The 25,865-nt window shown below is 35.6% G+C and overlaps 1 protein-coding gene across 2 annotated transcripts; it reads right to left on the bottom strand.

Moving 5' to 3' along the window:
* Positions 1–1,060: 1,060 nt before the first annotated feature.
* ZNF330 (zinc finger protein 330) lies at positions 1,061–25,099 on the bottom strand. Of its 2 annotated transcripts, none has more exons than XM_016423202.2 (10): positions 24,961–25,099; positions 20,438–20,569; positions 15,242–15,261; positions 15,073–15,143; positions 12,475–12,554; positions 8,800–8,926; positions 8,238–8,342; positions 5,475–5,521; positions 3,718–3,835; positions 1,061–1,814 (listed from the first exon to the last, which is right to left on the bottom strand). In XM_016423202.2, the coding sequence occupies exons 2-10, from the start codon at positions 20,555–20,557 to the stop codon at positions 1,540–1,542; spliced, it is 963 nt and encodes a 320-aa protein (XP_016278688.1). In that variant the 5' UTR covers positions 20,558–20,569; positions 24,961–25,099; the 3' UTR covers positions 1,061–1,539. The 2 variants fall into 2 exon arrangements, with proteins under 2 accessions (XP_016278688.1, XP_001367388.1); XM_001367351.5 differs by lacking the exon at positions 24,961–25,099 and adding an exon at positions 24,815–24,937.
* Between the last annotated feature and the right edge of the window lie 766 nt (positions 25,100–25,865).

Genomic DNA, 25,865 nt, shown 5'->3' with positions numbered 1-25,865 from the left:
GGGCTCCCTACAGATGGTGAGGTTCTCCACAAACACTTCTATTTTCAAATAACAGTGTTGACTGCATCAAGGAAGGGAACATTTCAGGGTTTCCTCAATGAGATAGATGAGGACTCAAGAGATCATTCCAACAGTCTATACTAAAAAAAAATGAAAATGTGGTTTAAATGCCTATTCTTCAGGCTATAAAAAACCAGTCCAATGCCCAACTCACTGAATATATATAGAAAGATAGAAATGTGTGCATGTGTTAGGTATTACAATTGGATGAGGGGCCCAAAATTAAGAGGAAGAAAGCTATGGCTGGCCTACAATGAGATAATTTCGTCCCCTTTTGGCCAGGGTCAGTTTCTTCCTACTACACAAGCCTTAATGTTTTCCTTCATGATCTGGTGTGAGTACAGATCTTGGAACATTACATTCTTCCAAGAATCAACGTTCTGAGTGATGAAAGGGAAATGAAAAGAAAGGGCAGGCACAAGTAGGGATGTAATCTATTTCCAATGATGACTTTTATGCAAGAAGTGACAGTGACCTCAAGGAGCTGCATGACCGGAAATAGTGGGGGGGCTGCTCACATATAAAGCACAACTGAGAGTTCAAGGGCTAAACTGATACCCAAGAAATGGGCAAGTAGAGGATCAGAAAATGATCTTCGTAATAGCTAACATTACTTATAAAGTCCTTCACATAGATCATCTTATGAGATCCTCACAATCATCCCAGGAGATCAGTGCTAGTATTATCCCCATTTTTCAGACCAAGTTTGCCCATATTACAGGAAATGTCCCAGGAAAGATTTAACCTTGGGCCTTCCTGACTCAGGTCAGTGCTCTAACCACTATACATATAACAGGAATACTGAAAAAAGGCCTCTAATGGAAAGAATATTCATTTGGATGAGTGCTGGTTCCATGGAAGCATTAAAGAAATATTGTTAAAAAGTAGAAAAATAGATGTTAATCTACTTTCATTTCAATATCTTACCCACAATGAACTATGAGATGCAGAATATAAAAATTAAGGCCAATTAAAAAATTAAGACAACATGAATACGTAATGCTATTTCAGAATATATATTATGTAACAGAACTCTGGCATCTAATGACATGAAGAAAATACACTAATGAATTTCTGTAATAACATAGCTTATGAAATGACAAGATGGAATTAGACACTGTTAAGAAAAATGGCAATTTAATTTCCAACAAATACAATTATTTTCCTATACCACCATTCCCATATCTCCAGGCTGTTGTGAAGCCACAATAATCAGGAATAACTTCATCCATGATGCTTTGATACTTGGGTAAACAAGAACAATCATTTTCCTTTCAACTCATTTTCCTTGTGCTACAAGCCTGATTTTGAGTTTTCTATAAAAGATCTATGCCCCTTTTCCCCCTAATAAGCACAGCTACCCTTTAGCACAAGGCCTAACTACTTTTGAAAACCTCATACACAATTCAAACACAAACATACATACACACGCACACACACACATGCTCCTGTCAAATACTATGCCATCCATGTAAATTCCTAGTCTTCTGCCTCCTCATAGTGAGCATAGCCACTGGCATAGGTCCTTCCTAAATTCAAATTAGAGAAGAGACCTGTGGTCTCTGTATCTGAATCTTTTCCTCCTTCCTCATCTTCCTCATCATCCTCTTCTGCTTCATAGTCATCATCTTCCTCTTCCTGGCATCCTGTATCTCCATACTTTCCTGATGCAAGATTCTTCCAATAGGCATCATACCCAGAAGCTCCATCTGCTTCTTCACCTCCAGTCTGCCGGCCAAATTTCAAGGAGCGCGCTACAACAGAAAAGAGTATGCATGAATTTAGCACTGACATTTTTCAAGATCTTTTTTCCTAATATGTATGAAATAATTTTAAACACAGGCTGCTCTTTGGCAATACCACCCAATAAAATTTAAAATCCTTTGCTAAATTCTCTGATTTCATTCCAAATGTCCTCATCCAACTTTTAATGGAAAAGTGACTAATGCTATTTAAAACTAAAACAAAGAAATAGAATGTTATTCTCCAACAAACTATATACCCTGTGTGTGACAGACACATATGCAAGATATATACATCAAACAATGATACATGTATAGCTAAAATCATTTAATCCTGAGAATTGGCACCTCTATTATCAACTGACACTGACAAGGGAGGGTCTTTTTACAGGCCTCCAAACCATTTTTTTAGGCCCCAGGTTGACACTATTGCTGATTTGTTGCCAAGCCAGAAAAAATACATAACTATGGCAGACAACCATTTCAGTAAGGCATCATAAGGACACTAAGAAAATACAAGGTATCAAATCTAACGTCTTGATAAGTAGCAAAATCAGATATTTTAACTAGGTTTGGTGTACAAAAGTTCATTCTTTAGTTTGTACTCATATTACTCCCAGGATATGACAGACTTCATATACTAACTTATTTTTTTTTTTTTTTAAATAGAGGAGTAGCTGGATTGCACAGTGGACAGAGCCAAGCCTGAAGGCAAGAGACGCTCGGTTCAAATCTAGCCTCAGACATTTCCTAGCTGTGTAACCCTGCGTAAGTCACTTAACCCCCATTGCCTAGCCCTTACTGCTCTTCTGTCTTAGAACTGAAACTAAGAGAGAAGGTAAGAGTTTTCCTTTTAATTAGACACATATAAATGAACAAGATATTGTGGCAAACAGACTGACTCAATCTGTCTTGTTTTTCTCCAAGAGCAAAACTCTGAAAAGCAAATCAAGAACTGGTTAAGCCTAGAAGATAAGGAATAGATGGGGTGAACAGGCTCTAAAAAGATACTTCCTGTTTTTATTTGATCATAGAAATATCAATTTTCTTGATTAAATTATACATTATTATGAGTCACTTATATAACTAATAGGAGAATTCCATTTGACATGTTCTGTAAAAGATTAAAGGTTTTCTTAGAAAATCCAAACTGCATTTCCATCTACCTTTGGCCTACTTCAGGTTTACCAAAAATCCCAATAATTTTACACATGCTATAAAATATTGTTAAATATCATATATTTTCATTTTCTTCTTAAATACAAAGAAGGGATTGTACATTTTAGATAATACCCTTTTTCATTTTTATTGAACATGTAATTTCATCGTGAAAGGAATTCCTGGAAAGAAAACACCCTCTACCAATGCAGATTGGCAATTCTCTGCAGATCTTGTACCGAGGATACTAAGAGGCTAAGTGAATTGCCCAGGGTCATACAGTCAATTATATCAGAGGCAGGTCTTCCTAACTCTGTGGCCTGCTCTCTCCATGATGCTTCTCATTCTATAATTATGAGCAAATATTCTAAGATAGCATTGGGAAATAGCCCTGTAATTTCACCAAACCTAAAATTACCATCAAATATTTCTTATGAATTTACTTGTTAATCATAGATTAATAGGAAGTAGAGGGGTATGGGGGGAAGGAACCTCAATTCTTTAGTATTAAATTTCTATATTTAGTATGGCATTAACTAAGACAAACTTATGGCTGACCACAAATGCTACCTCTCACAATGATCTTATTTCTAAATTTAGTAAGCTGAAAAATTACCATATGCATACTTTTTCACAGTGGTGCCAAGTCCAATTATCTTAATCAGGTGAATCCTCTAAGCAGAAAAAAAATGGTCTACTTGAGTATAATGTCTAAGTATGTAAATTTATTACATTATCATGCTAAAAAGAGTCTTACTCGACATGCTCAGATCCTTAGTCTCTTGAGTTTCATGTCCACATTTAGGACAGGGAGGTTCTTTTCCTTTCTCTTGTTTAAATACTTTGCTTCTTGTATGATCATCACAGAAACAAGCCTAAGAAGAAAAAAGTGAAAAAAATGAGTGGATATTACTTTTTACCAAGTTGACAAAAAAGTCTGGACACTGCAAAGAGAAATAAAGTTTTCACATGGGCAGAGAAATCTTCCTTCCAGGAAGGAATAAAATACAATTGAGGTTCTTAGGAGAAACAAAAACTGCATCAGTCAGTAGTGCAGTGCCAGTAAATTATAATTTAATACTATAATTTATCACAGGGAAGTGTCTCATTCATGCATGTAGTATACCACAGAGAAGAGGCACTCAGTACCATTAAAGTCTGTTTCCTCCTCCACCCCCCACCCGAATTACAACATATGCTCAGGATTGAAGCAACCCCCAAAAGTTATAAATTGAAATTGTACTATCAAATAGCAAATCTGATCCAAAAAGATGGGAAAAGTTAATAGGTGGCCTTGTAAGAAAAACCATAATGAAAGGGTTTACTACAATAGAGAAATGGCTAAGTGACTCTTGACAACGTAGAAATGTTTAAGGTAAATGTTTTTTAACTTTTTTTTTACCATCATGGGTCCCTTTTGAAGTCTAGTGAAGCCTACAGATTCCTCAGAATAGCATTTTAAAATGCACCAAAAATGTACAGGATTGCAAAGAAAATTAAGTATTTTAGTAGTTATCAAGACACCAAATAAATGAGCAAATAAACAAACAAAAGGAAGCCCATGGACCTTACAATATTAAATAAATGCTAACTATAATGGGCAGCTAGGTAGCACAGTGAATGGAGAGCTCGACCTAGAGTCAGGAAGACTTGAGCTCAAATTCTGTCTCAGTTTCCTCAACTATAAAATGGGGATAACAAAACCTACCTCCAAGGGTTGTGATGATCAAGTAAGATAATATTTGTGAAGCACTTAAGTAGGAGCTCTATAAATGCTTAATCCCTACCTTCATTCTATTACCATCCCTCACCCCCAAACATTAAGAACTCTTAGTCTAAGGACAACAATAGGAGGTGGGGTGGGCTAAGGGAAGAAATTGCAGGCTAAATATAATAGTCATTGCCAGTAATGTGTAATACAAGCTAATACTAACATTTACATAGCACTTTAAGGTCCAGAAAGCATTTTACAAATACTATCTCATTTTATCCTACAACAATTCTGGGAGACAGGCTCTATAATGACCCCCAATTTTACAGATTAGGAAAGTGTGAGGGAAATAGAAGTTAAGTGACTTGCCTAGAGCTATATTGCTATAATGTCTGATATAAAATTTGAATTCAGGTCTTCCTAATTCTAGGCACATCTTTCCTTTTTGGTAATAACAAATACATTTCTGAAAATGGAAAAAATGGTCCATTTATATGGCATTTATCAAAAAAGAATATGATTCTGGATGGTATATGCTGATTTCCTCCACAGTGAAGTAGAAATGATGGGAAGAATATTTGATTAGAGTACAGAAGACCCAGTTTTTTGTCCCACTTCTGCTCTTGTACAACAGGCAAATTAATTAACTAACTTCTCTTGGTTATGTATAATATAAACTGAGAGAACTCAACTTCTGAAGTTGTCTCTCAAGTTCCCTTCAGCAATATAATGTTTATGAACTGGTAGCTGAGAGTTAGAATCATGAAGGAAACCCTGAACTAAAATTCCTAGTCCATATCTACCTTACAGCGGAGGCATGAGTGCTGTCCCAGCCGATTACAGGAAACACCTATGGGAAAAGATAGAGTTTTGTCATTTTCAAACTAAAACTGACATTGCTATTTTCCACAAAAATTATTTCTAAGCTTGAACCCTCAGATGCATTATCTACATTCTAATTATTCTAAAATACAAACTAGAAAATATAAGCACAAAGTTATGATGGAATCCTCAATAAAGAAAAAAGGAATCCACAAACATCTTTTTTATTCCTGGAACTCTGCTTATTCTCTAGTATCAAAGAAATTGCTACCATTATCATATTTATCTCTAAGGGTATCAAAACACTCTTTTACCTCTCTGATCCAAGCAAAGGCCTTGCCTTTAATCACATACAAATAATTTAGTTTTTTTTAAAAGGGCAACCCCAAATACCACTACTGATAGAAGACTCTGGTTTTCTAGATACAAATACTACCAGTGCCCCCTGCCAATTCCATGTAAGGTAAGTGTACAGAAAAAGAAAGCAGAATGAAGAAAGGAAACAGAGCACTAAATTTGGAAGCAGACAGAAAAATACTTTAAATACTATGGTGTTAAGAGTACAAAACTATTTTTGAGAGAACCATTGGCAGATCTGTTCCATTTTTCATCCTTTTTTCCCTCTTCCCAATCATAGCTATTCTCTTGGGATCATCCAGCTTAGATGGGTACATTATCAACTTTTCTGCAGACTTGGCTTCTTTTCCAGTTATCCTCCCTATTTTGTTAGGCAGGGCAGTTAGGGGGCAAGTGGATAGAATACTGGAACTGGAGTCAGGAAGCTTCACCTTCCTGAGTTCAAATCTGGCTTTAGACACTTACTAGCTGGGTGACTGTGGGCAAGTCACATAACCCCTTTTACTTCAGTTTCCTCATATAAAATGAGCTGGAGAAGGAAATGACAAAGTACTCTAGTGTTTTTGCCAAGAAAACCCCAAATAGGCCAAAGGATTGGATGTGACTGCAATTACTAAACAACAATTTTGCTGGGCAATATAGCTTGTAATCTTCTACTACCCTCTTCCCGTGTTTCACAAGCACATTTTTACTCTAAAATGGTATTTCTCTTAGTGGCTGCATTTGTACTTATCAAAAAGACAGTTTCTAGGCTCTTTAATTCTCCCAGTTATAGCAATCACTTTACACTTAAGCTACATCTTGGCCAGTCTAGTCCATATAGCAGTTTGTGAGCAGCCAGGTGGGAAACAGGGATGGCCCAGACTCATCTATCCCTTCAAGTCTACCTGGCAATCAGCTATTAAGTGAATAATGCCTGCCAGCCAAATCCTGCCTCTCTACTGCTGTACTATATATGCTGGAAAAACAATGTTAGCATTAATAATAACATCAGCATTATTTCTATAATACTTTAAGTTCTTTACATAAAGGACTTGCTGCTTAGCTAGTGTGTCTGAAACAGAATTTAAACTCGGGCATTTATGCAATATGCCCTTAAACTAACTATTAAGTCAAGAAATTGGTAAATGATAAAGAGGATTTAAAGTATTTCAACACCTTGAAGTTTTTTCACCTAATTATATTTTTTTAAAAGTCTCTTCCTGTAGCATATTTTTAACATATACAGTGTAACTAAATATACATGTCTTAGAACCAGGATTATGAATATATAAAAACATTCAAACTTAATAAATGGTATCAAACCCAAACAGAAACAGAGGTCACTAATCCATACATAATGATCTCTGTAGTTACATATTGACTTGGTTTTGAAATGTACTGTTATCTCTGCTTTATTATATTTTTATTTATTTTATTATTTCCCAATTACATTTTATCTGGTTTGGGAAACACTCAAGAATGTTGCCGTAGTACAAATTAAAGATCACCACAATTCATTTTAATGTCAAAAGTATAAATTATGGGATTCAACCATGTGAGGGATAAAAGTAACTTATACTTGTTGAAATAACATGTAAGCATGGGGTAGCATTTCAAATGCTCTCTGCTCCACCAGCAATTAGTAAGAAAATGGAGAAGAAAATAAACCAGACAGCAGAGAAAAGGAAAGCCTTTAAGAATTAATTATTGCAAACAGAGGAACATTGTGAATTTACAATGAGAATGATTTTAATATTACACATCAATGACAAGATGATCATTCCCTCTTGGGATGCTGATGATTACAGAGCTTTGGGGCTGTGCTGTGTCTCTTACTGCACCACTAAAAGATGACAGAATTATAACCCCATCATTCACAGCTCCCTGCCTTTTATTCCATGTGCTATAAAATGCACAAAGGGGAAAAAAAAGTGTTTTGCTACATATTCTTACAATGTGTCTAAAAAGGCTCAGAGTTGATTCATAATTCCAGATACTCCTTTCATCTCTGAAACTTTGTCTATTAGCCTAAAAACCGTGCAAGATTGTAGAAATTCCTTACTAGATGAACCTACTTTAAAACTAGATAAGGAACTTATCTAGGAAGCACTTCTTGTTACGAAATCTATATGAACCTCTGAATGCACTTTGAATGAGCAAACTCGGCCTTCTCAAACTGAGTATCGAGATTTGTGGAAAATAAGTTGTTTCATTTACAAAGACATTAGTAATCTAGTCAATAGGATGTGTTTATGAACTATATGTGTTTTATGCAATAATGGTTAATCAATATCTACTTATAGTTCCATGGGATGGTTCATAATAAGCATGTTATTTTTTTCCACTAACTGTTAACAACACTCTAGAGGGTGGATAGATAGAATAACTTAGATGAAATTACTTACATTTAAATGTTTCTGCCTCCAAAACCTGGCAGCTAGCTTGATGTTCAAACTGATCATCCTCACACAGGAAGTTATGGCAAAAAGAGCAGCTGAATATTCTGCCTCCTGTTGGAATTTCCCAAGACAATACCCAAATACATTGATATAATAAAGTTAAGCAAACACAAATGACACTATTTAGAAAAAGTAATGATCTATAAATAATTTCTCTTCTGATAAGAGTCAATGAAAACTGTCAGACATTTTAGGGAAAAAAGCTTACAAACCTCAGTGTCCCTTCTGACCACTGATCACCTGTCTCTCCTACATAATATTCACAATTCCTTAAAAAGCCTATTTATTCTTATTGCCTAGGTAGATATTACTGGTACCTACAATCACTAAAGGTACACGCCCCATAGTTCCATAAGAACTAACGCAGCTGCCAATATCTGGTATAAAATTATTTCTATTAACCATATCTCTGTAAGTATATTTGTAAGTAGCATTCAGAATGCTATAAGAGATCTTACATACATAACAAATCTTTTCCCCTCACTTTACTTTATTTCTAATAACTTACCATGGTCCCATACACCTCTTTCACATTCAACACATTCTGCATCAGTAAGAGGGCAGCTACAAGCATGTGTACTCAGACATTTTCTCCCATGGCAAACCCAAGCTTCGCAGAAATCACAGATTGCACCCTGGAATCAGAAAGGGAGAAAATATTAATTTTTGCCCAATAACCATTTCAAATCCTATGCATGTGATAATTAATCTATTCTCAATACCAATAAATAGTGTCACAGTAGGACAGCTCACCTACAACACAAATGAAATATCATGCCTGAGAAACATTAGCAATCACTCACCACATGCAGACTACTTGAAACGAGGACAACATTAACAGCATCAAATCCATGAATCTGGCAGCCTATTCATCCACTCCATATTAGATGGATTTTATGCATATAAATATATATATACACACACATATAATGTATACAATATTAAATCAAAGTGAGAGGCTAGGTACAGTGGCTTCTTCACTTGTATCTCTGAAAATAAATTCTAATTCTAAAGTGGCACTCTATGTACTTCTTCTTTGGTAAAACTTCTTATAAATTAGCATTAACATTTTTAACTTTCAAAAAAAAAGAATATTTTATATTTTAAAAGAAGATAATGAAGTTATTCTAGAATAAATGAGATAACATGCTTAAAATGTTGTTTAAAAAGTTAACTGAGGATGCTCTTAAGTTATCACTCAGGATATGCTGCTTCTTTGTCAACAATGATAAAACTGAATACAAACCAAACCCTAAAATAAGTTACTCTAGCTTTATTCCAGGCTAAGAGAGTGCACGTAATAAATATTCTTCTAAAGAAAACCTTTCGATCTTGCACAGTGGTAACAATACATGGAACAGTAAATCTGCCAAATGTTTTTAGCTTTTAAAGTAGAATGCTAATGCATATGCCACTAAAAGAGCCATAATTCTGAAATACAGCACTTTACTAGATATATGCCCTAATTATGTATGATTATATTTAAATGGTTTTATTGGTTTGTCCATCTACTAAATGGAAGTAATTATATTTCCCATTCATACACCTTAGAGAATTTTTTAAAAAGATGGCTTTTACAATATGAGAATTTGTTTTGCTTGACTATGTAGATGTATTACAAAGTTTTTTTTTCCTTTTCTTCCAGTAAGGGAGAAAAGATAGGAGGTAGGAAAAATAACTGAAAAAAAGAATTAATTTTTTTTAAAAAAGGATAGAGCAATTAGACACATTTTTCTAAGACATCATGGAAACTACTTTACTAAAGAATAACATTGGCAATATTATTTGGGAGCAGAGAATGCAAAAAATGACTTTTTGGACACTACTGATTCTGATTATGAATGGCCCAATATAGAATGATCTCATCAATTTTTCTCATAAGAAAATATGCCTATAAAGGTAATCCTAAGGGGAATTTTTGCAAATAAAATCATTTTTCTACTGACAACCTATAAAAAAGTTTTGTTTTTCAAAGGATAAAAATTTGAGTGTCATATGGGCATAATAATAATAACAATAAGAGGAGCAGAAGCTCCCAGGAAAGGCTTGGAGGTCGGTTACTGCTTAGATCTCCTACTAAGGAGCTTAACCCGCCCACCCCTCGTGGCCTCCGCTGTAGCTGCCACTGTCTCAGCGCCGCTCCTAGCTCGCCAGCCACCCTCCAGGGCAAGCATCAGAAACAGGGCTTTGTCCGTGAGCTGCCTCTTTTGGTGTCTAGGTCTGAGGCTCCACCGTCCAACAACCTGACCAAGATGTCTGGGCCGAAGGCAACCGAACCCCTCCTGAGACTCCCAAGAACCAATGATGCCAATATTCTGCGACCTGCAGATCAAGAAGCTAATCCAGGTATGGACATTGAGGAATTGGCATGGATAATGCGAAAAACTGGAGACGACCTGTATCTTAAATATGTTCTTGAAAATGCATTGTTTATAGTGTCTAACATGAAGTTCCCTTGAAGGATGGATGGCTTCAATATTCTCTCAACATGTCTACAATTCCTCAACAGAAAGTGAAGAAACTTAAGGTTTAAAGAAGGTTTAGAGAAGCCTTCTAAGAGCAAGGATCTACAAGGGGGGGGAAATGGAGATTTGTCATTCTTTTCAACCACAATTTAGACACCTTAAAAGCCACTCGGGAGTTTTTCCAGTATTTTTTTCCACCAAGATTTCAGTGTTAGATCCAATTGTTACACATCATGTGTAAATTGTCTACCTTGTGAACCATGCACCAGCTCGAAAACAGAATTTCTAATTATCAGTTTTACGACCACTGAATATGTTGCAAATATGCTTTGATATATTTCATGTGTGTGTATAAGTGTAATCAGTTCAACTGTAATACAGTTGGGGTCTGGGTTTGAGGGGTCTTATTTATTTAATTTATGGTAAAAGTATTTGAGTGACCCCATTTTTTATTTTGTTCATTTTGTGAAGTTATGTGAATTTTTCAAAGCTATGTAAATCCTGATGTAAACATTAAGTGTTTAAGGCTGCTTTTTAAATTCTGAGCCTGTTCATTAAAAGTTATCCAAAAAGTTAAAAAAAATAATAATAATAACAATAAGACTATGGTTGCTGGATCATAGTGAATGGAGGGGAGACTGGAAAGGTAGGAAAGGGCAAGGTTGTAAAGATTATCAAATCAAATGGAAGCTTTTACATTCGATCCTGAAGATAATAGGGAGTCACAGAAGTTTACTAAGTAGGAGGGTGATATGGTCAGACCTGTCTTTTCGGGAAGTGAAGACTTGATGACCAACTAGGATTCTGTTGTATAAGTCCAGTTGCTTGCACCAGACTGGGGAAGGAGTCAGAGGAGAGAAGGGTGCAGATATAAGAGATGTTACAAAAGTAAAATCAATAGGCCTTGGTAAATGACTGCATATGGGGAGTGAAATAGTATGAAGAATCAAGAATAAACAGTGAGGTTTTAAGACTAGATTACTGGGTTAACAGTAGTACCCATGACAGTAATTAGGGAAGTTAGGAAGAAGGGAGAATTTAAGCAAAAGATGAGTTCTTTATCTTAGAGATATGAAGTCTGAGAGTATTCAGTTCAAAATGCCCAAGATAAGCTGTTGATGTGAGACTATAAAATAGGAAAGAGGTTAGTATGTATAAATCTCAGAATCATCTCCAGAGGTAATTGAACCCAATGGGGCTGATCAGATTACTGTAGGAGAGAGGACAGAGGAAGAAAAGACAGGGCAGAGCTTTTTGAGACTCAGGAAAGTTTTCTAAAAAGGTCCTAGCTATAAATCTTTTTGTTCCTGACTGGACTAAATGAACTATTTAAGGGTTTAAGTCATGGTTAGGGCTTTTAGTACATTTAAAAATAGTTAGCTGAAAATATTTTATTAAATCAAAACATAACTTTCACTAATAAGAGGCAACATATATATAAAATACATCTTCCTATAATGTCATTACTATTAACAACAGGATTTGCTTTCCTTGATCATAACAACAAAAAGAAAATGTACATAAATTAATAAAACAAATTATCTGGAGATTAAAGTTGTTTTTTTCCCCAATTAATAATCTACAACATTGATAACTGAAAGTGACTTGTATAGAGACAGATTACTTTGATATCAATCTTAGACAAATAATTTCCATTGGAATGATTTGCTGTCCTAAATATTATTTTACTTTAAAAGATAATGTTTTGAAAAGCTTACCACCATTGCAAGGCCAGTACTGTATACACCAGCATGCTTTATGACACAGTCTGAAGACTTCATCATACATTTTGTTTTTCCTGTATTAAAAAAAAAAATTTAAGTTTTTAAACTAGCCTTGAAGAGTAATACAAAAAATATCTACTAACCCATCTTTTTCCCCTTAATCTACTCTCCTACAGAAGACAATCTAGGAGTAAAATAAATTAAATCAATATCCTTTATTACTTATCTGAATGACTAGGATAGTGGTTGTAAACTAAAATATTTAACTGTGTGTGGGAGTTCTTTCAAGATAAGTAATATTAGTAAATCTAAATAAACATTTTATGCAATAGTTATTTGCAGGGAAAATCACACCAAATATCATTTTATAGGCAATTTTATAATCTAGTATAGATATTGCACATCTTGTGACACAAAGACAGAAATTGCATATGCCATACTTAAAAATGTACTCATTACTATTTAAAAATCATTTATTTTTGTTATGTTTACTATCCAACATAATGCTTAGTTGGTAGTATAGATGTGAAAAACAAAAGCCTGGGAATCAGGAGACATGAGTTCTAGATCTAACTTTCCCATTAACTACTACCTATGTGACAAGTTACAACCTCTGTGGAACTGTTTCCTCAGCTTGAAAATGTCTAGGTGGGTTTTCTGTTGTTTGATTAAGTCTGACTCTTTGTGTCCCCAGCTTTAGAGTTTTCTTAGCAAAGACAACACAATAGTTTGCCATTTCCTTCTATAAGTTAGATTGTACTCTCTGAGCTCAAAGTTCCATTCAACATTTAAGATTCTATGAAAATGCCTAAATTTTTTAAAAAGCCCTTTTAATTTCATATTTTATTTCATATAAAAACTGTTAGGCTTAATAGTATTGCTAACTTCGTTTTGCAGCACATCTCAAGTCTGAAAAAAGACAAAGAATATTTACAGAGTTTATTCATTGTGAATTTATATATACATATCTGATTAGCCATACTAACCATTTCAGAAAAAAAAAAAGTTAAGCCATATAGGCTTGACAATAGAAATTTTCAAGTAGAACCTAAGGGAGCATAAAAAAACTATTATAGATTTGTTGTTGAGACCAATGACCCCAGGAAAAGTCAATGGGAATCACTATTCACAAAAAGAAAACCCTAGTCTGCAGCCTAGTAGGATGACAAGGAAATCATAAGGGAAAGTGCTTTGTAAGCCCTAAGGACTACATAAACCTATATATAAATAGCATCATTTCTAAACTCTCAAAAGGAATTAAAATGAAAAGATGGGAAAAAAAGAAACAATTTTACATCTCTGCCTGCTTATTGAAGATAGGCAAGAACAATGGTAGGGATAAAAGACATAACAGAAAATAAGGGGTTCTATCCAGGAGCTACCCAACACTCCCACACTTCTAATACCAAGTAAGAACATCCACAGGTACAGTATATATTCAAGATGTTTCCTTCCCATTATTCCAATTCTCCACTACTACCTATGAAATTATAATCTTTTAATCATTACTATGATCTTCCTAACAAAAAGTCAGGGAATTGACCTCTCAATCATCCTTCTAACATCAGCTCCCTTATCCCAGAGATTCACATCCCTTGAGACACTATATTCTAAATGAACTCACATGGTGGATCAATGATCCCTTCAACTTACTTTTCTTGCTCCTGGCTCTAAAAATGACAATAAAATAGTTTGCCTGACAGTATGATAAATAGCTCTCCAAAACATTACCTTTAAAAGTTATGCCCTTATACTTCTATAACTCCTTTTCCAATCTGTAACTATCACTCATGAATGCATCTAAATCCTTTTTAAACCTGCTTATATTTTTAGGCTGAATGACCTTTCATGATGACTAATGCTTCTCTTATTATCTATGGGAAGTAGCATATTCTGTTCAATTCTAAACTGAAAACAGGCAGGTAGGTACAGGGGATTGAAGAATCCTCAAGAGCATCTGCTAAATTCTGGCAGCAAGGGGCAGCTAGGGAGCACAAGAGATAGAGGGCCGGGCCTCAGACCCTTCCTAACTATGTAACCCTGGTAAATCACTTTACCCCAACTGCCCATCTCTTGTCACTCTTCTTAGAATTCATACTAAGACAGGTGTTTTGGGGGAAAAAAAAAAACCCACCACTAGTAGCAACCAAAACAATATAATTTCAAAAGATTTGAATTTTTTCTAAGCTATTAATAGTCACATTTAAAAAAATGTTCTAAATCACTAATAATTAGAGAAATACAAAGAGCCTCTATTTCTTACCCAACAGATTGACAAGTTTTTTAACAAAGGAGATCATGATTACCAAATAAGTGGATCTCTATAAATCTGATTTAGGACATTAGTCACAATAAACTGAAATTCTTCTTTTAAAAAAAGGTAGTTTGGACCTTCCAACATTTTACTGATTCTTAGGTATTTTTCTGCCAGTCAAAAATCAATGTATTTTAATATTAAGTTTATCTATGAAAGAGATCCTTATGATAAGATTGTTTGTGGACAACAGTCATATTCAGGTAAAAACTTTTTAATTCTACAAATAGAATGCTCTGTAAAGAAAAAGAGATGTGTCCTTTGTCATACATACTTACCACATTGTGCACAAATTGGTAACTTCTGTACAGAATTACAAAAGTAACAAAATGCTCTATTCTTCTGTCGTCTTGTCATGTGAAATAAAAATAAAGAGTGAAGTCAACTAATTATTAAAAAAGTGCAAATTTCATAATGAAATGTACAAAAAAATGAATAAATTTTTACCTTTGACACTTATCACATTCCTGTAAGGGAAAAAAAATACATTGAAAAATGTTTTTCTATTAGTATGAGAGGGTCATGAGAATTTATAAAGGTATAATAATTTTGATTTAAGTACATAAGACATTAAAATAATACAATAGAAGGAAACTGACTATAAAAAAAGAGATGAGGGAGCAGCTAGGTGACTCAGAGGGGACTGAGAGCCAGGCCTAGAGACAGGAGGTCCTAGGTTCAAATCTAGCCTCAGGCACTTCCCAGCTGTGTGACCCTGGGCAAGTCCCTAAACCCCCATTGCCTAGCCTGTATCACTCTTCTGCCCTGGAACCAATTCTCAGTATTGATTCTAAGAGGGACAGTAAAGGTTTAAAAAAAAAGAAAGAAAGAAAGAGGAAATGAGCAACATAATGAGGATGAAAAAGGTTAAGATTTGAGAAAAAGAGAAAGCCAGGATAGCTCAGTGGGTCATACTAAATAGGGAAAGATTTTTCTAAAAGGCAAGAGATGAGATTAAATCAAATGCTAATTTACTACCTTTGAAAAATCCCAACCAAGTCCGGAAATTACTGGCCTACACACCTACAATCTTCCAAGTCATATTTGCTATAAAAGACACAAAGAAATTCCTCTTTAAGTGACATCTACAAAAAATGGCAGAGGCAGTGGTATAGTGGAACATAGAGGAGTACCTTGGGAAAACATAAGGCCAAAGCAGAAACCTAGCACAGGTACAGGGGAAACAAAGAAAAGATTAGAGAAGGAATATCAACATAACTGAAATCCAACAAATGTAACATTTAATACAGACTGTGCAAGGAAAGTGCTGGACACTAAGAATAAAAAGAAGAAATATGATTCTAGCCTTAGACAAAGTTACTCCCATGGGGAATATATGAGAGATATGTGGATAAGTATAAAACATAGTAATATGAGGAAAAGAACACTATGTTAGTAGGGGAATATCAGAGAAAACTTCATGGAGAAAGTAGGACCTGGGCTAATGTTTGAAAGAAAATAAGGAAGGAGAGGGAATGATGGAGACTGCAGTGATCCTGGTAAAAAAAAAACTAAAGCTGAGAAGGGTCATAGAAGGGAGACTCAAGTAAGTTCTCAATCATCTATCTGGCTCCCCATATCTCCCTAATTCCAATTAGAACAATTCCTTCCTGAGAACTTTAGAGAAAAAAATAGATGAATGGGGCAAAGGACAACCACCACCATATCTACTGTGATATCTGTGATGATCAAGAGTCAGTGAAAATAGCCACGGTTTTTACTGGAGATTTAGCTAGTAAAAGAACTACTCAATAGACTTGTGGAAATTTTGGTAGAGTCAAAGATATTGAAAGACATTCATGAAAGTAGAAAGAGCTAAAGAAGTGGAAAATGAAAAGCTGAAAGTTTGAGAAAGTAAAGAAATATAACACACTACTCACTATCTCCGTTTCCCTTACCTCTGACTACTGACTACAAATATGGCTTAATCATCTATAGGTACTTTTGGACATGATATTTTTAAACCCAGAATGCATCTCTCTGCCTTCCTTTTGGGCTTCAGGTGTTTCCTAAAGTATGTGAACAAGGGGATGACCAGAAACAAGGAAATTTGCTAATACAAGTATGAAATTAAGGGCCATGAATAAAGGAAACAAAAGGCCAGGGGATCCTTGGGAGTTGGAGATAGGCTTTGAGTTTTGGTTCTCCTATGCCCCCACAAGTACCACCCATGAAAAAACAACAGGTCCTTAAATCCTGGTAAGCCAAAGCACTGTCTATTCTTTTACCCTAAAATCCCAAGGAGATTATGAGACTCTGCTACCTAGTTTTTCAGAGAAAAGTCACTCCAAGCCCCTAATTATTCAAATAGTATCCCAAACATAAGAGACCAAAAATGTTGATAAGCTTATTACCTTAAATCTTCCTGCCTCACCCACCAATGTAACTTTGAAATGGATAGGATAGGAAACAGCAAAATTTAAGTCTCCTGTGATATCTCTGATGTACAACAAGACTGCTACGAGAACAAGATGTTGGGGAGGGGGACCCTATAGATCCTGATGCTGTACTTCTAATATCTCAGCAGAGTATATAGCTTAAAAAATCCTAATCATCAGTGAACTTAAAATTAAGTTAAAACACTAGAAATATCTTTATTAGGAAGAACACAATTAAGTAATAAGGTAGGGAAAAGCTACTTAAGTTAAATATCTGCACTTGTGACTCTAATATTGTAATACTGGAATCTAATTTTGCCAAAATTCTTCAAATATAACCTTTTCCATGCTAAATCAAGTGAAGAGAGTCAAAGTATATTTTAAAAAGACTTCAAAAGAAGTAAAGCAAAATATCAACCCCCATATTAAAACATTGCTCCAAGTCACTAATACCAAGAAATGCAAATTAAAACAATTCTCAGGCATCACAATAGCAATCAGAATGGCCAAGATGATCAGAAAGAAACAGTCAATGTTAGAGAGGCTCTGGAAGACAGGCATGTATTGATATATTGGTGGTGAGGCTATAAACTAATACAATCATTCAAGAAAATAACTTTGAATGATGTGAGAAACTAGTTCATGCCATTTGACCCACTCATCTCTTCGCAATGCACATACCCAAAGGACTTCAATAAGAGAATATAAACCAAGAAACCTAGCAGCCAATAATAAACTGTGCTACCACCACCTAATAGAGAGGTGATAAGACTCATGTTTTTGGATATGGTCGATTGAAGAATTTGTTTTGCCCAAGTATTCATACTTGGTGCAAGGTTTTTCTTCCTTTTACTTTTCTTCTTTGAATTTTGAATGGAGACAGAGAAAGTTGGAGGAAAAGAAAATAAATGTTTGCTAACTGAAAAAAACAAAAAAATTAATAAAATAGTGCTGGCAGGGATTTTGTAGTATTCAAAAACTATCAAAAAAGCAAGCATTCAATCATCGGGGAATGAGTGAACAAGCTTTGGTGGTAAGCCAATATATTATTTCATCATAAGAAATAAAGAAATTAGGAGAAACAAAGAAAGTTGGGTATGAAATGAAGCAGACCAAAGAAAGTAGAAAAGAACAATTTATATGACTACAAAAATATAAATTAATACAACACTAAAAGACATTAGAAATCGAATTAAACCTAATGACCCATCTTGATTCTGGTTCTAAATGACTGATGACAAACTTCCCTTTTCTTGGTAAAGGTAATTTCAGTTTAACTTAAACTGTTTTCTTTAAGGGAGAGCATTGGCATGGAAGAACAGGTTATCAAGATAATTGTGGTACAAAAATAAAAATGGTTTCAAAATTAAACTTTAAAAAAATTATGTTTTAGTGAAATAATCAAACTAAAAAAATCATATAATGTATATTTCTAGGTGTCTTTTTTTGTTGCTGTTCCTATTAAAATCATGTAAAGAGTTAATGAGAATTTCTTTTAATATACTGTATTATTTTTATATCAGGTCCTAGATTATAAAGGCTATATTAAGGAAAACTCCTGAGCAGGTCCTAGATCTCAGGACCTTGATCTATTCAGTCTCTAGATTTTTGCCATTCTCTATGTTCTGAAGAATGTGATCCTTTCATAGATTCCAGGTGAAAGAAAAAGTTCTATACCACTTTTCAAGCTGACCTACAAATCCTCACCTGTCAATTTGGGGAGGGTCTGAGGGTCTGATGAAAACTACCTCTTAATTGTCTACCATCAATTAAAGATGACTTCAGATGGTCAAGGGAAGGGTTGAAGAATGAGCTCTCCAAAATAGATATACATATCTGGGCTGAGTTTGTTTGTTTTGTGATGACCAATAGTCATTTGACCACAATTAGGCTTTCTTGACTATCAATTAATAAGTTACTTTTAAAATTAAGAAAATCAGTCTCTTGAGATAATTTTAATTGCTATGAGTTAAAGAATTGTTTGAAAAGCTTGAACAGCACCATAAAGATATATGAAATTATTTGGGGACAACTTTTCTAAACTATCAAAAAAGAAACCTTTCTTATTTAGATGCTCTATTTAGCATATGTCATAGGCTAGATGATATACAGAGTACGGAATGAAATATAATCAATGTAGGAAACATTATAGATATGTACATATATGGACACAGGTATCATTCTGTGACTTCAAATTCTAAACTAAAAATGATGGAATTCTGTTTTCATTTTAATCTATAAATAACAGTAACTGGTTTTATCAATATCTGCCCAGAACAGTTTTCTCTTTCTACATTCTTAATTCTGGATGATCTCACCAACTCCCATGGGTCTAATTCTCATTTATATACAAGTAGATGACTCCCAAATCCATATACTCTGCCTCTACCTCTCTCAATTTTAGCCTTGAATCAATAACTGCCTTTTCTCCATCAGAATTACAACTCACAATGTCAAAAACAGGACTCATAACATTTCCACAAAACCCATCCCTCCTGCAGACTTTCCTACTACTACAGAGGGCACCCCCAGCTGCCCAGATTCATAATCTGATAATTATCTTTGGTTCTTTCCTCCCTCCTGTCCATAGCCAATCAAGTCTTGTCAATTTTACCTTCATAGCACATCTTAAACCTATCCCCTTCTCTCTCCTTACAGTGACTATCTTATACTGATCTTCTTGCTTCTAATCTTTTCCTTCTCCAATTCATCCTCTGACACAGGAACCAAATTAATTTTACAATTAAAACAGAAATCCAATGCCTGTTAAAAACATTTTTTTTGTGGTTCCTTAATGCTAGAATAAAATACAAATTCTTCAACTTGACACAAATCTTCCACAATCTGGCTCCAGCTTATCTTTCTAGATTCATTTCATATCATATCCCTTTACATATTCCATGTTCTGGCCAAAATGATCTACCAACTCTTCCCTAAACTCAACACTGCATTCCAATGTCTTTATACAAGCTATCCCACTGTGACTAGGATGCTCTCCTTGCTTTCCTCTACCTCTTAACTTTCATCAAGGTTTAGTTCAGCTGATACCTTCTACTCAAAGTCTGTTTCTCCCAGTTACAAATTAAGTAATCATTCCATAATGATGAATTTATATGTTTCTCCACCCAGGACAAAGTAAGTGCCTTGAGGGCAGTGACTATTTAGTTTTTGTCTTTGTATTCTAAAGGTCTAGAACAAAGTTTAGTGCATAGAAAGGTACTAATAAATGTTTATATGATTGAATGGGGGGGGAGGGGAGAATTACCATTGAAGCGTTACATGGATGTTTAGCTAAATCGATGTTGCTTCTTGCTGCTCTTAGCTGTTTTTCACGTTCTCGACGGCTTTCGGCCTTCTTCCTTGCACCAGTTTTTTTTTTAGGCATTTTGTCTACTTTCTGCACATAAGAGAAAAGAAGATCTGAGATCTGGCTGCATATACTATTTTAACCCAACTAAAATTATATAATACAATGTTCTCACAGTTTTGTCATTTTGATGGATTAACCAGTCTTCTAAAATACAGAACTTATTTACATTCACAGAATAATTCTAAAATATGAGAAACTTGAAAAATAGAAAGCATTTAGTTTGAAAAGTCAAAAGATTTATTGTAAATTAAAACTTTATTTGTGCCAAATTCTTCCAAAGATGCCCTATAAGCTTCACTCTTCAAAACAAAAAAACACCTAAACTTCTTTGCTGGAAACAGTAGCTCTAGGAAAAAATTATGTATACAAATATGTATACATATATATATATATATACAAAAAATAAAAATTATCCTTTACTTATCTAGTGTTTAGCATCCTTCCAAATGGCACAATCATATAAACATAATTTACTGTACTGCTGACCTAAAAACTGAATACTTAAATACACTAAACAATAGCACTATTCACAAGTATAATCTGTTTCCTTTGTTGGCAAAATTATTACCAAATCCTGTGTAACCTATTTTCAAAATACTGTTTGCTACATATAGTCTAAATTAATACTTAAGCAATTTTAATAAAAGTTAATTTTTAATATTTTAATTTTCTTCACTTCAGATCTACAGCCATTATCCTTAAATGTAAATTTTCTTATCTAGTCAATTGGGAATTAGCCATTAGCCATGCTTTATAAATTCTGAAGGAAAAATTTCCAAATCAACATAGTTTAAGTAACCCTAATTTTACAGGAAAACAAAATCTAATTAGAATGACTCAAAAAACTTTAGCAAAAGAAGCCTTTTTATTGCATATGTATTAATAAAGCAAGTAAAACTAAAGAGGCTGTGCAGCTCTGAAGTTGAGGCTAAGCAGCATCAAGTCCCAGAGAACTGACATCACCACATCTTAAATGTGAAGCAGACCTTTCCATTTGAAAAAATTAAGTTGACTATCTTAAGAATATAGGGTGTCTTCTCATGAAGAATGTGTGCAAAAATTACAGGATCACAGATTCATAGATGGAGTGAATCATACACATTTGTTACTCCAACCAAATCATTTTACAGATGAAGCTCAATGAGGTTAAATGATTTGTCTCAATTCACAAAACTAATATGAGGCTGAGATGGGTTTGAAATCCCAATTAGAAGAGAATTCAGTCACAACAGAACAGAGATTCATTTGTTGATGACATAGTATTAAGTCAAGACAAAGAATACTATAGGGTCTCCTCAAAGAAATACATAGTCATTTAAGAGGCTGGACTAATAAAAAAGAAAAAATGGAATAAAGAACAACACAATGAACAAACATAATAAGCACCAATAGCACAAAGGTGAGGTAGTCTGACAGTACAATGTACTTAGTGCTACAATAATGGTGGAGGAAAAAAGTACTGGATTTGAAGTCAAATGAGCTGAATTCAAATTCTTATCAGCTATGTAAATGATCTCTCTGGGTCTTAAACTTATAATCTATGAAATGACAGTGTTTATTTAATTTATGTTCTAACTTCCATGGGTATCCAATTTTTAACTGGTGTGTCCAATCATCTGTATAACACCTCTGGAAGGAAGATAGTAAGTCTGCAGATTGGTTAAGTGGTTGGTTGCTTGATACTTAGCTTCTTGGGGGTCATACAATATTACAAAACTTACCATGGCAGATACAACATTACTGAACTGTGTCTAAAGCCACAAATCTAAGAGAATGATAAAGCTAAGTAGGGTTAGCCCCTGGGGAAATTTAAACCGAGCAGGCAATACAAAGTGCTTATAAAGCACTTGAACATGAATCTCATCTACATTTAGGACAACAAATCATCTAACTTCCACTTAAAGGCTTTCAGTAATGGAGAAAACACTTTCTAGACAGGAAATGAAGCCTTAGAAGATTCTTTTTTATACTAAAACTCATCTAAGATTTTTAGTTCCCATAGGACTCCTACTACAGTCCTTGTAAGAAGTGATATGAGTTTGAAAACAGTGACTTCCACAAAAGAGAAGGGGATAGGTCTAAGAGGTGCTATGAAGATAAAATTGACAAGTCTTGATAATTGATTGGCTCTGAAGAGGAGGAAAGAACCAAGGATAACTCCAAGATAACTTGGCTGATTGGAAGAACTCTCAACAGTGCTCAGGCCACAGAACACATTTTTAGTTAATTACTGAAGTAGTCAGAATCACAGGCCTGGGGTTTAATTCTGGCTTAATTCACTACCTCCCTCCATAATTGTGCAAATTATCACTCTTCTTTGGACCTCCATTCCCTATCAGCAGAAGGATATTGTACTGGATATTCTTGTCTAGATTTAGGTACAGAATGGTATCTCTGAAAGAACTCTGAAACTAAAGTTCAGCTTCTGCCTATGACACTATGTGTGTGACCTTGGTCAAATCATTTAATTTATTCAGGCCTTAGTATCCTCACTTGGAAAAAGGAGGATTTGGACTAGCTGGGCTAGTTGGTTGGTCTCTGAGACTCCTTTTAAGTTTCAGATCTATGATCCTAGATACATCACTTTTTCTGTAGTTGAAAAGTTACATGAGTTTCCAGATGGATAAGAGAAACACCTTTGGATCATTCAACACACTTTAGAAATACAACCTTATTTTTCTTGCTCAAGAGTTTTTATGCTCCCCCAAAATGCAGATGCTCCAAACTCTAGAACTTCTCTGGAACTGGGTCAGAAGAGTCAAAGAATCTCAGTTGGGAGAGAACTCAATGGCCAACCAGTTCAACCTAGACTTGGAAAAGATTCCCTTCTAGAATACCCCTCAGTGGACTTTCAGCTTCTACTGGAAGACTTCCAGTGACAGAAGGGTTTTGGGAGGGATCCCATGACCTTCAAAAGCAGCCCAATTCACTTTTGACAGTCCTACAATCTCCTTAGTTTTTCCTTATATCACACTGAAAATTTGCAGCTGTCTTATGCAATATGGCCAGATTTATTATTCCCTTATTAAACTGCAAAGCCTATTAGGTCAGGGACCATCTTTTATCTGACTCTGAATGTCAGTAGTATTAGTGCAGTATTCTACCATACAGAATTTAATTTTTGTTGACTGATTTCTGAAAGTTAGAAGCTTGGTAAAATCTCTTTAAAGAGCTGTATAAAGATTTGTACATAGAGAAAAAAAAAACATTAAACTACAGTCAGTACAGTAGCAACAAGTTGTTAACTGGTAATGCTCAACTTAGAGTTACTCCCATTTTCATTTTGTACTCTTGGATGTGTATGTATTCCACAGAATAGGTGTTTAATTCATGTTTGTTAAACTGAATTAAATTGAATTCCATAAGGTTAATGGCATTTGTGGCACTTATGACACAGGATTGTGTTAAAGTTTAAACAAGTTTTGTATATATATGTTTGTATTATATATATCTATATAATACACATTTAGAATATACACACAGTGCTTTTCAAATTTTGAAGTGCTCTGCAAATGTTAAGGATTATTATTCTATTCAAACCTATAAAAATTTACAAAATATCAAATTTAAAAATGATGCAATAACAATAAAAGGCATATGGACCATTTTTGATTGCCTGCCTTAAATGGGACATGAACTTTTACAAGACTGCTCTTTAGATTCACTTTCCCCTGTGCATCACCATTCATAATTTCTTAGGAAACATTTAAGAAGCAGGGGGACAGTTCAGAGTGAAAACAAAAAAAGTATTTCCTACTCTAATTTAAGAACTGCTGGAAATACTGGGAAAAAGTTTGGCTGATATACTGCTTAAACCAAAAGCTTGTACCATATTCCACAAATAAGTTTCACAAGAGATCTTTATCAAAATAGAAAAGATCATGTAGCTTTTTCTGGAATACAGGAAGGTACCTTTAACAACTTAAAGCTGGGGGAAATGCCAGGCAGCCCCCTGGGGTAAGCCATTTCACTTCTAGAAGATCTGATTCATCATCAGTAAAATCAGAAGTGTGGGCCAGATGACTTCTAGGACTTCGAATAATTTCTAATAACTGTGATCCTTAGGGATAGAAGTGACCACAAAGGTCAATGGTTTGAAAAGTTTCAGAACAATAATCAACAAGGAAGGAAAGTCACGTGGGGGGAAGGGTAATCAGAACTGAGAAAGCCCGGTTGGGTTTGCCCAAAAGAGTTGGATTTTGTTTCTTTTTTTCATCTCTCAAAGTTTTGTTTTCCTACCAGCGAATCACAGGTTTCTCTTAAATTCCTTACTTTGGGAAATTCTGGGCTTGCCGGGACCGGGTGTGCATTTCCTAGTTAGGAAGTCACCAGCGAGAAGCCTCCATTCTCGGGGGACAAGGGAGGTTCGGCGAGTCAAGGACTCTGAGAGCAGGAAAGGAGCGAAGACTAAGCCCTACCTGAAGAACGCAGAACTCGCCGAGACAGAGAAGAACGCTCAACTAGGGGAGTCGAAGGGCCTCGGGTTCGAATCCTGCCTCTGCCACCTGGGCAGTGGCGTGACCTTCTGAAAGTTACTTCCTTTCCCTGGGCCTCAGTTTACTCATCTGTAAAAAAGAGAGGGCACAAGCCGGACAGCATCTACGGTCACTTCCAGTTCCCAATCTATGGTCCCCAAGCAGGGGGTTGTTCGACGTCACTTGAGGACCAACTCCCGGGGATCAGGGGTTCGCTCCCTTCCCCAGGAATGTAAGACTAACCTCCGACTGCAGCCGTGGCTGGAGGCGGTGCCTGACCCCCGGAGTCCCACGCCCCCACCGCCCGGATACGACCTCCCCCCAAGGGGTCAGCGACCACGGCTCGGCCGGACGCCTCTGGCGCCTTCTCCCCGCAGGCCACGCTCCCCCAGCGTCCACACGGAACCACAGCGGAGTATCCCGCGGGCCCGACCCGGACAGGGGCGGAGTGACAACAAGACAACCCCAGAGGCGCCAAAGGCTGATGCGAGGAAGAGGGGTGGGCGGCAGGGGGCGCGGCCAGATAGCGTCCGCTCAACGTCAGCACGTCTTCACGCATTTACGTCACGTCGGCGAACGGACCACTCCCTCCCGCTTCCTCTCTATTCGCTCCACTCTCCCTTACGGGAGGCGGGGCTGACCGAGATTCCTAGATCTACTTAAGGTTTTCCTTATCCCATCCCTGAATAAACTTTTTAATTTAAATGCGTAAAATACAGTGAAAACAAAAGTACTTGAGTCACTTTGGGAAAAGACAACAACTTTATTATAAACCAAGTCAGCTGGGGTAACAAAGAAAATGGCTGGCAGGAAGGGAATTGGTGAGAAAAAGGGGGGGGGGGGAGTGT

This window comes from Monodelphis domestica, chromosome 6 (genome assembly GCF_027887165.1).
Source record: "Monodelphis domestica isolate mMonDom1 chromosome 6, mMonDom1.pri, whole genome shotgun sequence".
In the NCBI taxonomy this organism is placed as follows: Eukaryota; Metazoa; Chordata; class Mammalia; order Didelphimorphia; family Didelphidae; genus Monodelphis; species Monodelphis domestica.
Note: the sequence above shows the minus strand (reverse complement) of the source record. Positions and strands in the feature narration are given on the sequence as shown.